Source organism: Rattus norvegicus, chromosome 3 (genome assembly GCF_036323735.1).
Source record: "Rattus norvegicus strain BN/NHsdMcwi chromosome 3, GRCr8, whole genome shotgun sequence".
Taxonomy (NCBI): domain Eukaryota; kingdom Metazoa; phylum Chordata; class Mammalia; order Rodentia; family Muridae; genus Rattus; species Rattus norvegicus.
The window spans coordinates 85,205,083-85,221,466 of NC_086021.1; the positions used below are offsets into that span (position 1 = coordinate 85,205,083).

Genomic DNA, 16,384 nt, shown 5'->3' on the forward strand with positions numbered 1-16,384 from the left:
AGGCCACCCACACAGATATGCAGCCTGGTCTTCATGTAGGTCCCCCAAAAACTGAAGTGCAAGCTATCACCGAATCTGTTGCTTGCCTTTGGACCCGGGTCTCCTAACTGAGCTTCCTTGTCTTTTGTCAGTGCGAGAGGATGTGCCTAGTCCTACAGTAACTTGATGTGCCATGGTGCAGTGATACCCAGAAGGAGCCTCCCCTTCTCAGAGGAGAAGGCAATGTGAGAGGAGCTGTATGTGTGCGTGAGGGGACTAGAAGGAGAGGGGGAGCTGATAATGGGATGTAAAGCAAAATGAATGAAAGAAGAAAGAAAGAAAGAAAGAAAGAAAGAAAGAAAGAAAGAAAGAAAGAAAGTCACACAGTGGATCTGAAATTCTCTGCTTGTCCACTAAGGAGACACCTTGTGTCTTTTCAGTGAAACTTTTGAACTTCTGAATAAAAAAGAATAAAAGAGGAGGTGCTTACTTGGGCCCCATGTCCTTGCAGTAAACAAAACAACAAAATGTGTTTGCACTGAGATATATTAGAAGATGATGAATCTCTGGCTGTGAGAGCACTTTGTTTTTTTGCTTTGTTTTGTTTTGTTTTCAGTTTTCTTCACGATTGAGCAGCTATTGAATTAGAGCAAAATAGGCTCTTCACCCACTTTCTCAGAGAGTTAATCACTCTACATGCTAAAGTGTGATTTAAATAAATATTTTTTCTAGTTAACATAAAAAACAATACATTCAGGAATGAGGGAATATCAAATATTTGAAAGAAAAGTCACCTCATCTTCAGTCAGGACAGAGGCATTAGAAATCAACAGGCAAGTGGAGAACCCTAAGGCTATGTGTCCCACAGAACAACACTTAGAATGGTCAGGAGGTCCCTATTTCTATTCTCTTATATCATGTGCACTAAAGAAAGAGAAAGCAGAACCTACCAGAAAGAACTGTGACAATGTTCTGAGATTTCCTGAACCAGAAGGTTTGGGGAAAGCTTAGGTACTGCACAGGGACACTCATTCAAGAGATACCAAGAGTCCTGAAAACACTGCTTTTAGGGCAGTTTCAAAGAGTGGGCATTTCTACAATGTAGTCAAAATTTAAACCATTCCTTAAGTACTCTTCTGAGCTTCCCACGACCACCTATGTGAACAAAGAGTCACAAGTGTGAGCCACCCTAGACCACAAGCCAGGGATGTCCTCAGCTGTCGCCAGCTATTGCAGCTAGCTGGCTGCAATCACAAGAGACACGTCAAACATGAGCCTCCCTGCTGGCACTCTCAACCTCAGGCCTTTGAGAGAAAAAAAAACAAATTACTGTTTCAAGACACTATGTTTCGGATGAATTTCTTGCAGCAACAGAACATGGGACACAGGGCAGAAGAGAGATCTTCAAGGCATTGAAGGATCTGCAAAGTTTAGGAGACAAAGGAAAGCAAGGACTAAAAGACTATTTTGTCAATGTGTGAGGAACTGTGGGATTAAACCCTCATAAATGGATATTATATGTAGTGATCAACTGAATTAAGTTCAGAATGAGAAAATGCAACTGTGATGACTGCGTTAATTAATTACTTTTCCACCTTTGTTCATCTTAGAGCATCTTGTACCTGCTACAGCTTGACAAACTAGGACTCTTTAAGAAGGCTTCAGAGAATTTTCTTGGGACCTTATCATGCAGAGGGAAGAGCTTGAGGGAAGTTCATGCATCCCATGTGGAGACTGGAATGGTATAGTTCTGAAACACCATATTACTGATAGGTTAGCTCCAATTCTGAGAAGAATTGTAACTCAAGTACTTAGCTCGAATAGATGCCACTCACAGGCATTAATGACATTATATTAGTAAACACTAGCACATAAGTAATTGAGAAGGCTCAGGACTGTAGGGTGACTCATGGCCCATCCTCCTCACTGCCCAAAGTAGTAGGTACTTCTTTTCTCTGTCCATTTATATCCTGAGCTGGAAGACACCACAAAGGTTCCAGACCTCCCACAATCTTCCCTACTGCTACCCTAATATCTGCATGCTGAACACCTTATTAATTAATTAATTCATTCATTCATTCATTCATTTGCTCCTGTGTAAAAGTCAGAAAGAAATGCCAGTAAAAGTTTATTTACATAATTCCCCCAACCCTCTGTAAGGATCTGTCTAGGATTAGCATTGGAAGCACAGAGAAACAGCCCTGAAGTTAAGTGAGGTAGAAAGTGAGTATTTATCTTTAACATATTCTGAAGACACAAGACTTCTCTGTGTCAATTATTTTGCTTTCTGGTTGATTCCTGTAAGACTAAAGAATTTACATAGAAAAGAATGGAGAAATAAACTATTCTTCAAGAGAGCATGCTGCATGGCCAGACAACAAAAAATGTATCCCATTGCAGCTTTGGAGGTTCCTTGTCTCATACACACACACACACACACACACACACACACACACACACACACACACACACACACATATATATATATATATATATATATATATATATATATGTTCCTCTCTCTCTCCTTTGTGTTATGGCTTTTGGTTTCGTGTTTTTATGGAATTCTTAAGTGTGCAAATGAAAGAGTCTCTGTGTTTATGTTTCTTGTGCCTTTTCTTGGGTTCTTTTTTTTCTATGTGTTTGATATATATATATATATATATATATATATATCGTTTTTGTTCTATTCCAATGGTTTAGTTTTTGTTTTATCATATCATATTATATTATATCATATTATTACCCTCAGAAGCCTGCTTGTTTTCTAATGAGAGACATAAAGGGGTGGATCCACTTGGGAGATAAGATGGGTGAAATTGGGAGGAGTAGAGAGAAGGGAAACCATAATTATTCTATGTGATAAAAAATTCATTTGTAATAAAAGGAAACCAAGTACAAGCAAAAAATGTTCTACAGTTCAAATTTAAAAAAAACCTAACATATCAAATGCATATTAATTGACCTTTAAGTATGTTTTCTTCCACAGAATTCAAATACTTCCTGAAAAAAGCATAACTAGTTTGTTAAACCTCAGTGATTTTTACATGTGTGTTAGAGATATATATGATTTGTACACATATTTGTTCATGGCACGAGGATCTCAGGAGAATGGTGTGTGCTGTCTCCATGCCAATATACTTCATTTATAAAGGGTTTCTTACCATGATACCTGTATGAAGCATTATGTAATGCACAGTTTGAGTGACATCAGCTGCATGGACCAAATTATGATACGGATTTTTGTGCTTGCTGTAACCAACTTCTAAAGCTTCTGCAAAGGCAATTAGGCAAGAAACAGGAATCTGTGGAAAGCAACAGTTATGATCACATTGTGGCCAAAGTTGTTACGCTACATAAGTAAGAGCACAGTGCTCGAAAATGAAACAAATATTAATAAGTCAAATATGGACACTAATTTCAAGTTCAATGTGATTAGTGTTGAAAAATCACATTATTGATAGATTAGCTTTCAATTTGGAGGGCTGTAACAGATGAAGTATCTCATACCATTTATCTGCCATTTTATATACTTCATAAGTCAAGAATAAAGACTAGTTCTTAAAAGTATAAAATGCTTAAATACAAGCAGCAAGTAGTAACATTCCCATCTGTAGGAGAAAATCTGTGGCCTCCCAGTACTTTCCAGCTCTTACAATGCCATGATCCCCCAGCAAATAAAAGCTAGAGCCTCAGACTCCTCAAAAATCTCAGTCAAATCTGTTGCTCACATGCTTCTAAGTGGAGCCAATTTAAAGACCCATCGTTTCAATCTATAAAAAGCTTCCAGTTAGATGTGGTACTGGCATCCCAGGCTGTATATGTACATCCCAGGTACAGTGCTCCCATGGCTGAGTCAAGAAGACCGTTTGAGATGATTCTGGGCTACGTGGCAAATTCAGTTACCTTGGGCTACATAAAAAGACAATGCCTCAATATTAAAAAGGAAAAGGCTTTTGTGTAGTACGTGGACACTAAAATCTACTTCTTCAAAACACAGTTTCCACCCTGATAGTATTCTATGAGGATTCCAGGGATGCCTGTATCTCGCTGGGATAAACTGTCTTCTCATGATGCACAGACACGTCAGTGAGTAGTGGTTTCATCAGACGGTGAGCTCATACCGCCAACCTGTGACCTGCTCAGTCAACCTGAAGGCATTGTCAATGGCTCAGTGTTTTGTATTGTCATTCTTATTCACATAACCGATTCTCTAAGCATCTCACTGTTGACGATTCTGACCTTGAAGCGGTTGATAAGATCATATCTGGTAAATAGTTCATAAATCATAAACTTCAGACTATGCTCCCCGCTTGCTTCATTTAAGGCAAATACATCAAAAGACCATTTATCAACTTCCTGTAGAAAAGAGAGCAAATATTTTAGATAGCAAGAACATACAATTGTGCTGCTTTTCACCAAAACTTATTTAACACATGAATCACTGAACACACAACATGAAAGACTGCAGCTGGACGTGCCAAACTACATTGTACTGACGGAGTCTGTTGTGACCGAGCTTCAGGAGTGTGGCTGTCACGCATCACACAGCACCAAGGTTTTCCCTCCAGTGCCAGGGTGATGAAGCTGATGTAGTAAACTTGGGAACAGTCTGATGCTGCCTTCATCTTTTTCTCCCTCTGACTTCCTGTCATAAATCATGCTCTAGAATGGCCCCTAGTAACTAGGCATTATCACTAGTGTATGGATGATGTCAGTTGAGGAGGGCTAGAAGGGAAAATAGTCAAGATCTATGTTTCACTCATCCAGCCATCTGCTTCTTTGGTATTTCAGCATAAAGAGTCAGTAGTTTAGCTTAAAGCATAGATATTATCTGTTGTTTGAGGTGGGGGGGGGGAATTCCAGAGGGAAGCAGAGCCTTACCCTCCCTCACATGATCTAGGCTGACTCACTTATAGAGATAGTGAGAACTAGAAGTGGCTCATTTGATTGAGATGAGGGTTAGTAACATTACTACTTCATGCAGTTCTTGGGGGACATAGACAGGTCTATAGGAAAGACGACATCACTGGGTACGCAGCTCCTCTCAGTGCCACTGGGAGCAGGAAGTAGGAATATCTGCCAGCACAGTCACCACATGGTTTTGCTGAAGAAGATTTAACCTTATTTTGTTCTAAAGAAGATCTTGCATGTCAGTAATGAAGGCCGGTGAGCAGGTGAGCATATACAAACACACACACACACACACACACACACACACACACACACACACAAACACACACACACACACACGTAGATTTAGTGTTGGATAGTAAGTGGACAGTTAAATCAATGATTAATGATTAATTATATATGTGTGTCAACACCATCAGAGTCTCTTTCCTTTATGCAAACATTGCTATGGGAGCCGATTTTTTATGCTGCGAGATGCTGAAACTAAATAAAACACCTGATGAAGCCTCTTTAAAAATCTGTCCCATGAAATGCAACAGTGATAGCTTCCAGTGGTACTTTAAATACTTCATTATCTATGTGTCAGGCCTCATGCAGGCTTTTCTATCCATATGGAGGGTAGAGAGCAACCTTAAAGGAGAAGGTTCTCTCCTTTAAATGGGTTCCGGGAATTAAATTCTGGTCACCAAACTCCTTTTACCACTGAATCATCTTGCCAGCCATTTTTAATCACTTAAAATAAAATGCCAATTAATTCTTTGTTTACTTGCATGCAGTGGTTTAATGCCTCCTATTTGGCTGCAATATGATGCCTAGGCACTCACTTTTACCTCTTTGTAAATTAAAAATCTAATGTTCTTGCTAGAAGGAGTTCAAGCATTGGTAAAGCTTAATGGACAATAAATCTTTTATAAAATTTCAAAGCTAATAAGGAAGAGCAGGCACGTACATTCAAGGTTTCCAGTTAGAAGTTGGAAAATGAATTGTGGCTCCCTACACTTCACGTGGGCTTTACAAGCAGTTGTGGTTTACACTTGCCACCTGCAGCAGATGTCTAGCACCAGTGAGGCCAGACTGACACGGAGGATTCTCAGAAAACACATTCACTGAAACGCTCTTTGCTCTGCAATGCATATGCCCTTGACCTTGCACTTTATGTGGTTTTAATAAACTACATTTTACAAAGCGACTATGCTTTTATCCTAAAATGCTTTAGTTGTTTTTTAAGCAAACAATTTAAAAATAAACAAACAAGATGGTTTTCTTATGCATAGTTGAAGAAATAATAAGAGTGGCAAAAATCGGTCAAAATGGAGTAGTAGTTAACATATTGAAGAGGTGTGAGATTTACATGCTTGTCTTCATTGTAGCTTTGGAAACATGGATATATTAACACACATCATAAAAAATGAATGGTCTTTTAAAATTAATAAATCAGCAGAGAGGATGCTTGGGACAAAAGGAAAACACATTAAAAAATGGACATTGAAAATTAAATAGGAACCCTCCCTTCAAAACAGACAAACAGAAGTAAAGTAAGCCAAAATCTCTTGGATAATGTAAGGAAACCACCATAAGGTTGTTTTTAGGGTCAAAGTTGAGTCCTCACAACCAAATTAAGAGACAGGAAAAAATGAAAAGGGAAGAAATGAGAAGAGAAGAGAAGAGAAGAGAAGAGAAGAGGAGAGGAGAGGAGAGGAGAGGAGAGGAGAGGAGAGGAGAGGAGAGGAGAGGAGAGGAGAGGAGAAGTGGAGAAGAGGAGAGAAGTGGAGAAGAGAAGAAAAATGGAGTTAAGAAGAAAAGCCCTACAAAACTTCCTTCAGAAGAAACAACTATGAGTAAGGTACACCCATGTAATTCATGCCCCATGTGTAAAATGGAGATGTATGAACCAGTAGCTTCCTCAGGCAGACTCTCACTCCTGGTCATTTCCAGCACACACAACACTACAATCACACTTGAGGCATGGGACAGGGCCATCCCAGGAAGCCAGACACAAGACAGAAGAATTTGGTTTTTGTTTGTTAATTACTGTATCAATTTTACAATTTCTCAGACTTTAAGATCTTAAATAATTTTCTTCTTTATATTTTGTTATTTAAACACATACTAAAACACCTTTATAAGGCATAATATAAGCATAAGAAGATATGAATATTCTTGGAATAGCGAGTGACATTTCAAGTGTAATTCAAGAACCAAGTAACTGACGCTTGAAGGAAAAGCTCACACATGATGTGTGTCGATTGGTATTAACTTTAGCACAAGTCAGATGTCATGTGACTCTATGGTGAATTGAGACTTGGTTGCTTTGCATTTAACAGATGCATAAAATAATTTTCATGTTGTAGTAGGTAGGCTGCAGCAAAGACCTGCTCTCACATTTATCCTAAGCACTGGGAATAAAATAAATCTATGTGATCACTTTACAAAGAAAAATAGTTGAAATTATTTCACCTTGAGTGTCACTATGACAGCTGCAGGATATGTCAAACCAACCATGTGATAGTTCTTCCTGTACATCCTAAAAAAGACAAAATAATTGCATATGTTAACATTCATTTGCTCAACACTTTCAACTGTTTTCTCAAATGTCAGGGAAGGACAACTTTATGTTTCTTCACCCTTCTTCCCCACTGTGACAGTGGCGATAATAACCACTATTGTTTCTTTCGTTGACAAGGCTGATAGCATTTGTCCACTCACAGTGACTCTGGGAAGTGATCTTAGCTTTCACACATGGACAGTTTTTTCCTGAACTCCCTGCAATTAACAGGGTGACAGTACTTTCCGTGTACAGTGACACTTTTCACAAGCCACCCCATCTGTGACAGCAGAATAATCTTGTTTCATGACCATTTGGGTGCTAAAAGTTTTACAATAGAGGTGAAATAGCATGAACATGCTTGTCTGTCTTTCTTCCTTCCTTCCTTCCTTCCTTCCTTCCTTCCTTCCTTCCTTCCTTCCTTCCTTTCTTTCTTTCTTCCTTTCTTTCTATTTATCTATCTGCCTATCTATCTATCTATCTATCTATCTATCTATCTATCTATCTATCTATCTATCTCAGAATGGTTACTATCAAAGGGAAACAGCATCATCACAATTTACACAGCTCTTTGTGGTTAAGGATATAAAGCTTATATTGACAAGAATAACTTAAGACTGTTCAAATCATCATCCAATATTATTTAGGAATACTTATTATTCTAAGAAAATATTCTCTCCATTTCTCTAATCATATAAACAGTAGTATACTTTTATATATTTGTAACATGTTTGCCTTTTGATGGGAAGCTAATCTGATATATAATTTAAAGGGAAGCTAAACAAAACAGAAGGTAGCGTCTAGTAAGGAGGACCCTAACACAACTGTCTTCTATCTGGAAGTATGGAAGGTTTGTGACTATTCCCCAAGGTTCTGGAAAGAAATGTTCAAGTATCAATGAGCTGTAGTCCTTAGATTGTATTGCCATGCATCCCTCCCTTCCCCAGATAAAAGGAAAACATGTACTTTGATTAAATACAAGAGATGTTGTTAATATTACAAATAATCAAGAGGAGAATATTCTGCATTTTTATTTTCAAAATAAAAATCATTGTGAAAACATATGGATATTTTCGAATCCATGGTCTATGTGTTAAAATCCAGAAAATACATTGCTGTGCAAAACCAATGATTTTTTTATATAATAGTAAAAAACAAGGGATTTATCATGCTTTCATTTTAAATACCTTAAGGGAGCTAAGTTGAAAATTTGTTTGATCATCCTACCCTTTCTTGAAAGAGCATCTCCACGTTTCCACCGACTCACCACCCCTCTCCTTTCCTGTCTCCATTTCATGCTTACTTGAAATAATCATGAGCTACTGTTAGATATGCGTGGTCCATATGGTGACAAACTTCTTCATTGAAAGACCTCAGTACACTTTGCAATTAAGGTGTTTTTATTAATTACCCTGTGCAGATAAGTGTATTCCAATCCTGCAGAGCAAAGAAAGTGCACAACAGAGGTCCCAAATATCAATTACTGTCAATAAAGACACCTAGTTGTGGATTTAAAGGAAGGAAACAATCTTTATCTACGCAGTTTATCTATAATTATCATGAGGAGAAGAGGGAAGGGGTGGAAGAAAGGGCATGACCAGGGAAATAATCAATACAAAAGCTAATACAGGCACTGTGAGCATTCAGTCGTATTCAGCAGTATGACTTCCTGGCACAGGAAGGGAGAGAGGATGGAAAAGCACAGAGAACCCGTGCTTTGGATTATAAGTTAGCCACTTGGTAGCTGTGTGGCATCAGGAACAATCTTTAATAGTTCATTCATAAAGGGGGACTCATAAGCGTTCTGTGAAGAGCAGAGAATGTAAATGCTGCACACAATCTAATAAACGCCCAGCAGAAGATAGCTCGCATCACTATATGGTAACCACATTCGTTATCCAACTGTCACGTAACGATCCTTGGGCCCTGTGACCGCTCTTACATCACTGAGTTTTCTAGATTGAGAAATAGGCTGTGAACATACTACTTATTGTACAGAATGAAAGGACACAAAGAAGATTGCCCTCTTAAAGTAATTAAAAAATACTCCCCCCATTACCCTACTCCCTTACCTTCCTAACCCTATCTTCAGGCACAGAAATATAAAATTATAAATTTTATATTCTAGCAAATGTAATTCCATCAAATAAAAAAGGAAATCATCATGACTGCTCCAGGACCTCTTTGTGGAGCTGACTTTCACTTTGTTAAACAGGGGACCTGCCATACGTCTTAGAAAAGGACTAAGGAATTTCCTGGAAATACAAGAAGTGGTAATGTCCAAGTGAAATGACAATGGGTTGTTTTTAAAACTATAAAATATAATTCCAAACTTTAGAAAGAAAGAAACACTCTTCTCATTGCTGTACAAGATAACATTTCACCAAATAATTACCAGAACCCGTTGAGCTACTGAATCTTGAGGGGAATCATTGCAGCAGAAGCAACAAGACTTAGATTATCAGGATTGAAGGTAATTACTTTTGAAAATTCAAAATAAGCATATCAATAATGTGGATTCGACTTTGATAGATAAAGATTTTATTTCTAAATACTTTAAGCATGTTAATTTGTGATAGTTAACTTGTTAAGTAGTTATTTCTATTTGGAAATGATATTTGGTTGACGTTGCATATAAATGAACAGAAACACATCAGGTCAACATATGAATCCTGAATTCATAACTTTGTCTCACACAGATGCACACTCAGATCAGACCCACAGTTTGCACTGGTTTTCAGCTTGCCAAGGTTTGCAATATTTAGAAGGAAGATAACCCACATTCCTTCAGTAGGCCAAGCATGGTGCTCAGTCTGAGACTCTGAAATACTGCTCAGATGTCTCTAATTTGATGCCATGGGAAATCAATAACACTCATACCAAAGGAATAGGATGGTAGACATTCTCCTCAGCCCCGTCTCCTTGCTTTGCACTTCTGTTAGAATAAATATATGCACCAGACAAAGTAGGATCCTACCACCAATTAGAGTACCCTTATCCATTTATCGAAGTCAATCAGATGTCGGTAAGAAGCTTGCAAAGTAATTTGAATGATCACTCATTGCAGGCTCTACAGTTGTGTCCTCCCGAAATAAGCCATTAGGAGCTTTATCCCAATTGTCCTCACATGTCTTTAAACTGCAGTTTCAATAGCGCTCCTGTTATACTGTCTGTTTACATTTTGAAAATCCAGTCTCCTTTCCACTGCGCTTTTGTTGGAAATGATGTTCCAAAATATTGAGAGATGAAGGAAATGGCCAGAACTCACATACACGTAAAGGGTGCTGAACCTGAGTAGGATAATACAAGTCTCTCCAGAGGCAGGAGAATTGATAATTCAAGGCCAGCCTGGCCTAACCAGTCACTGTCTCAAAAATAATGCCCTGATAAACAATAGAACTGTTACCTGTTCTTCAGTCCTGTCAGCTTCAAGAATACTGAACTTGCCACTTTACATACAATTAATATACTCTTTCTAATCTGAGGGATTCCTGATAAGTGTTTTGCCGTTTTGTCAGACATATTTTATAATTGGCATTTGCGTAGTTTTAATTCTGAAACATCTCATTTTATAGAAAAAAAAGAGTAGCCTTTTTCTCTTAAAAAGCAAATACCATACAAAGCTTGGCCATATTATCATGTATAAACACTGAAAACCCTGGTGATGCCCATGGTATCAGGGAATCTTCTTTTAGCAACGCAAATGCTAAAAAAACTAAGTTCTCCAAAGCCGAAGTGAGAGAGATTTCATCTCATGATGGAAACCGGGAAAGAGGGAAAAGAATCTTTACTATTTAGGACAAAAGGACTCATTTGACTTTGAAATAAAGAAATCCGTTATAGGATCCATTTTATGAGTGATTGCATTTTATTTACTTAAAATTAATTGCTAAAATATGGACATGTTAGAAATGTTTGTAACTAGATATCCTCATGAGTGTGCTTCCTGATGGGTATGATTTCAATCTTCCTGTCATCCAAATAGAATTAAAAAAAAAAAAAAGCAAGGCAAGCGGCTTCTGTTCTAGGCATAATAATCAGAAGGCCAAAGCGGTCGCTCTAGTTAGACCTGTGCTGGCCTGTGTCCTCCGAAGTGTTATATGGACCCCTCGAGCTTCATACTACACACACTTGCTGACCTTCAGATTCTCCCAGCTTGGGATGTGAACCACGTGGCTTACTTGCCTTTCCACAAAAATCCCAGCCTGGACAGCGTGGACAATGCTGCGAAACTTCGGTTTTTCCTCGGGTTTCTTTTTCGTCATCCCCATTTTCCGTGTAAAGGTTGAAGCCAACCAGTCCCGGACTTCCGAAGGAACCGAGTCGGTCTGAATGTCGCTGAGCTCATCCTCAGTATCCAGAAGCCTCCTACAAATAATACGCACAGGATAAGCACTGGGGAATGGGAGCAAAGACTAACCAGGAATCAAACATCTAACTGTTTTCTTTGTTCTGTTTTGCATGTTTTTTTTTTAAAATGGCACATACTTCTCTAATTATTCCTTAACGTGAACGGTTTCTAAAAATCAAGTTAACATTTGGAAAGCTCTTTAAGTTTTCGAGCTGATCACTTGCTGAAGGCATCAAATGATACAAGAAAGCATCTGCTGCTTCCCAAATATTGATGGAAAGTATTATCCGTGGTTAAGTTTTGTTGTCAATCTCACTAATACACCACCCTAATGGTGATTCACTCAAAGGAAGGAACAAAATTCATAAACAAGTGAGTGCTACTTATTTTTCCAGGAAGCAAGTAGAATGGAAAGAAAAGGAGGTTGAGGTTATAAAAACTCTTATATTTCTTTTTCTACATAGTATAGATGGTAAGTGCTGTTTGAATTTTTGAGGGTTTCCCCAAGTCATTCATGTATACTGTTTCATTGAGTAAGTTCTTCTAAATTAATTAAATAATTTAAGAATTCTAAGTGTCTTTAAAACAATATCATTGCATATTTAACAACATTAAAAAAATTATAAAGGGGGCTGGAGAGATGACTCAGTGGTTAGCAGCACTGACTGCTCTTCCGGAGGTCCCGAGTTCAAATCCCAGCAACGACACGGTAGCTTACAACCATCTGTAATGAGATCTGATGCCCTCTTCTGGTGTGTCTGAAGACAACTATAGGATGTTTATATATAATAAATAAATAAATCTTAAAAAATAAAAAATCATAAAGGAAGAAACAAGGCCAGCGAGATGATTCAACGGGTACAGGACTTGCCATGCTTGCCTTGAAAGCCTGAAGCCCTGAGTTCAAGCCCTAGATCCATGTGAAAAGAAAGTTGTCCTTAGACTGATATTCACATGTGTATTGTGTCATTTATTCACCCATACTATGCACTCACACAGACACAGGCACACACACAGACACACACACACACACACACACACACACATCATATATACTCACATCAACACAATAAATACAAATTTAAAATAGAGATAAATGTGTTGGAGTTTGTTTTTGACCATTCATGGGGAATTAATGATGTTCTCTTCTCCCTTGGGTACACATACCAGCACATGCTCAAGTCCCATTTATAAAATATCAGGTTGTTTGCTCTTTCATGTATACCTTAAATCAGTTCTTCATTCCACATAACATTAATAATATATGCCATCTATATCAAATATCTGCCACACTGTGTTATTTAGGGAAAATGACCAAAAAAAAAGATTTTACACATTCAGTCCCTATGTAATTTCATTTCCCAGATATTTCTAATGCTTAGCTATTTGAGCCCACAGTGATGGTGTACAAGAATTAAAAGGGTTATGCTGAAGCTCATCTCAAGAGACTGAGATCCTCAAAGGAGGAGGAACACTGCTAGTTGAGAGCTGATTTAACATTAGGGTGGAGATTTCATGGGTTTAGAAATTCTTACCAGGACCCAAGTGCAGGAGGATTTCAAGTTTGAGGCCAACCTGGGCCAGCTTCAAATGAGACCTTTTCCCAAAGAAAACAAAACAGAACTGCTGCCCAAGGCCATCAACAGAGTTAGTGTCACAGTGTGTAGTATTAACTTCTGGGAAGTGATGTGGACTGGTTAATAAGGATCAATAGCCACCACAGAGAAGGGTTCTGAGAAAATACATTGATTGAACTCCTATGGAAGTCTGTAACTGAGAACTTCCTAAAGACGTAAACTGGAAACAATAAATGAAAGATTTTCCCTAAATACAAACACAGCTACATGTACCACTACAGAACAGAACTAGCTAGTCCTGACTTCTGAATTGGCCATTTCCTCGACTACACCTGATCAATAATCCAGATACCCATGGCCTACCTTAACTTTGACCTCTGTGTTCTTTTAATCACCATGACCTTTTAAATGGTCCCCTCCACGTGTTGTTTCCTTCAGTGCACACACATACACACACATAATACTTATTTTTCATGATATTTAATAAGCATACATGCATTTATGAAACATTGTAGTAGAAATAAACACTACTTAAGGGCTGGGATTAGAGAACTACATGTACACACAAGACAAAAGACATACAACTGAGTAATCGTACTGATTGATACTCACTTTGTGATTGTTTCAAGTTTTTTTTTCTTCTTATGTTTTAATGACTTTGGTCTACTAATAGAACACCGACATCGTAATTTCAAGTAAAATTCTTTTTTGGATTTTTTGGGCATTTCAAGTTAGATTCCTTAGCCCATTTTAGTTATAATACTATACTACAAGCCTTGACATCTTCATTACTTAAAGATTATGCCATTTCTATTTTATGGAGCAATCCCCCACATCTACAGAGCAGGGCAGGTGGAGCAGGAGCCATTGTGATGCAATCATGTGATGTCATTGTGTTCTTCTCATTCTTCTCTCCCTGTTCTTACCAGCTGGTGAAACAGAATGCCAGGTGGGTGGTCCCCATTGCCTGTTTTGCTATCACTAATTGGTATTGGGGATTTAAAGGCTATGTATCCTAAACTCACAAACTGCCCCAAACAGATAGTTGGATTAGACAAAGTGGACATAAAGATATAGTGAGCCTCACTGGAATGAATTACTCTGGCCATTTGTAGTTGTAATGCATGCAGATCTTTCTTGAGAAGGAATGTGTGACTTCAGGGAAAGGAATGGTGTATATTTATTATAGAATAAAGGAATAAAGGAAGTAAGTGTCAAAAGACGAAGGCATGGGACACGACATTGTATAAAGAACAGGCAAATCTTGAAACAACAACAAACAATTCTCTAGTAATTGATGCAGCAAAGGGAGGAGGGTGGGGTATGGTGCCTAGTTATGTATTTAAATGCTGACCTAGATGTTTCTACGAAGATACTTTTTTTTTCATGTGAAGATGGAGCACAGTAAATAACCCTTCAAAATATGGATAGGCCTTATTGAAGCATTTGAAAGCCTTAAAGAAAAAAGATGGAGTTACCTTAAAGAGAAAATTCTGAATTGGGGTGACTTAAAGATTCAAGACTATAGCGTTAATTCTCTTTAATTTCCAGCTTGCTGGCCTACTTTTCTGATTGCAGATAGTCGTTAAGACATTCTTCCTTTCATCTCTCCTGTATGAATAGTGTAGAATAACTACTAGTGTAGATTTTAAGTCAGATACAAAGTAAGGTCTTGGTCCTGTATTAATATTGTTCTCTGGTAGCATATTGTTCTTAGTTCTGGTTTTAATATATGAAGAAAAATCCTTATATAAACTAAACCTTTAAACACAATATTTTTAGTTATGTCAAAATTATTGTTAACCTATAAAATGATGAAAAATTGAAATATTCTTGGCATTGTATTGAAGACCTTTAATTCTAAGACTCGGGAAACAGAAGCAGGTGAGTCTATGTGAGTTCAAGGCCTGCCTGGTATATGTAGTGAGTTTCAGGTGAACAAGGGCCAAATCAAAAGGCCCTGTCTCAAAATAGATAGATAGATAGATGGGTAGATGGGTAGATGGGTAGGTGGGTAGATGGGTAGATGGGTAGATGGGTAGATAAATAGGTAGATGGGTAGATAAATAGGTAGATGGGTAGATGATAGGTAGATAGGTAGATAGGTAAGATCAGTAGATAGGTAAAGATAGATAGATAGATAGATAGATAGATAGATAGATAGATAGATGGTTCTATTATTCAACACTTCAAAGGAAAGAGACCAAATGGAGAAGAGAGTAAGTATATAATTATAACAGGAAATGTTGCTTTAAATAAGATCATCAGAGATAATTTGTACGTCTGAAAAACTGTATAGGAAAAGTGTTTGTGATAACTCCCTACCTATAAAAGTCCAGACACTAGTCCATATTATATTATGATATGAACTATCCCATGATATGATAACTATTGGTGTATTTTCCTTAGAAATTCATAAAGAGCCCTGTACAGGAAAGAAATGATAGGGTAGGCATATGTGTAATATGCCATCACTGTTGACCTCATTTCACTCTTTGTCATGATGTTTTCAGTCCCATTGGGAGTCAGCAAAGATTAAAGAGAGGTTCTCAGACAAAGGCTATGTGTAGAAAATGGACCAGGGAACCAAGAAAAACTGACCTTGCATCCGATCAGTGATCAAGTGATCCTTTGGAGTTATTTATAGGCCAAAATTTCTCTCCGAATAAGATGACACATTTCCCAAAGGGCTTATATTTTGAACTAGAAAGTTTGAAGGGGAAGGGAAATAAAGAAAGGGGCAACCTCGGAAGGAGAGGTCATGGGATTTTGACTCTTACAATTATATGTCAGTGAAAATATTTCTGTCTGTAGGGGACTCTTGGAAATTAGTCACAGCCAAGGAAACACAGCCATTTCCAGGAAGTTGGTGGCCACAACTGAACCTAAAGTATTACACTTTAAATGATAGGAGTGATTAGGAGAGACTGGCTTCTCAAGTTCGAATTTTTCTTTTCCTTCCATGCCATTAATATGAAAAATGATCTATTTGAAGAAGAAATTAACTCATCCCTTCCA

General features: G+C 37.9%; 1 protein-coding gene and 1 long non-coding RNA gene across 12 annotated transcripts in view; one reads left to right on the forward strand and one right to left on the reverse strand.

Moving 5' to 3' along the window:
• Nucleotides 1-16,384, reverse strand: part of Pde1a (phosphodiesterase 1A) — a 280,237-nt gene that overhangs the window by 53,030 nt on the left and 210,823 nt on the right. For 8 of the 10 annotated variants that reach the window (XM_063284612.1, XM_039105908.2, XM_039105909.2 and 5 more), the window contains 4 exon segments: nt 11,624-11,806; nt 7,351-7,417; nt 4,222-4,338; nt 3,144-3,284 (listed from right to left, as the gene is read on the reverse strand). In XM_063284612.1, the coding sequence (XP_063140682.1) occupies nt 3,144-3,284; nt 4,222-4,338; nt 7,351-7,417; nt 11,624-11,806 (508 nt within the window). 10 annotated transcript variants of the gene reach the window in all.
• Nucleotides 14,251-16,384, forward strand: part of LOC134486399 (uncharacterized) — a 110,816-nt gene continuing 108,682 nt past the window's right edge. Inside the window, exon 1 of one of the 2 annotated variants that reach the window (XR_010065253.1) lies at nt 14,251-14,315. This is a non-coding gene — a long non-coding RNA (uncharacterized LOC134486399). The remainder of the gene's footprint in view (nt 14,316-16,384) is intronic. The other variant, XR_010065252.1, reaches the window with a different exon arrangement.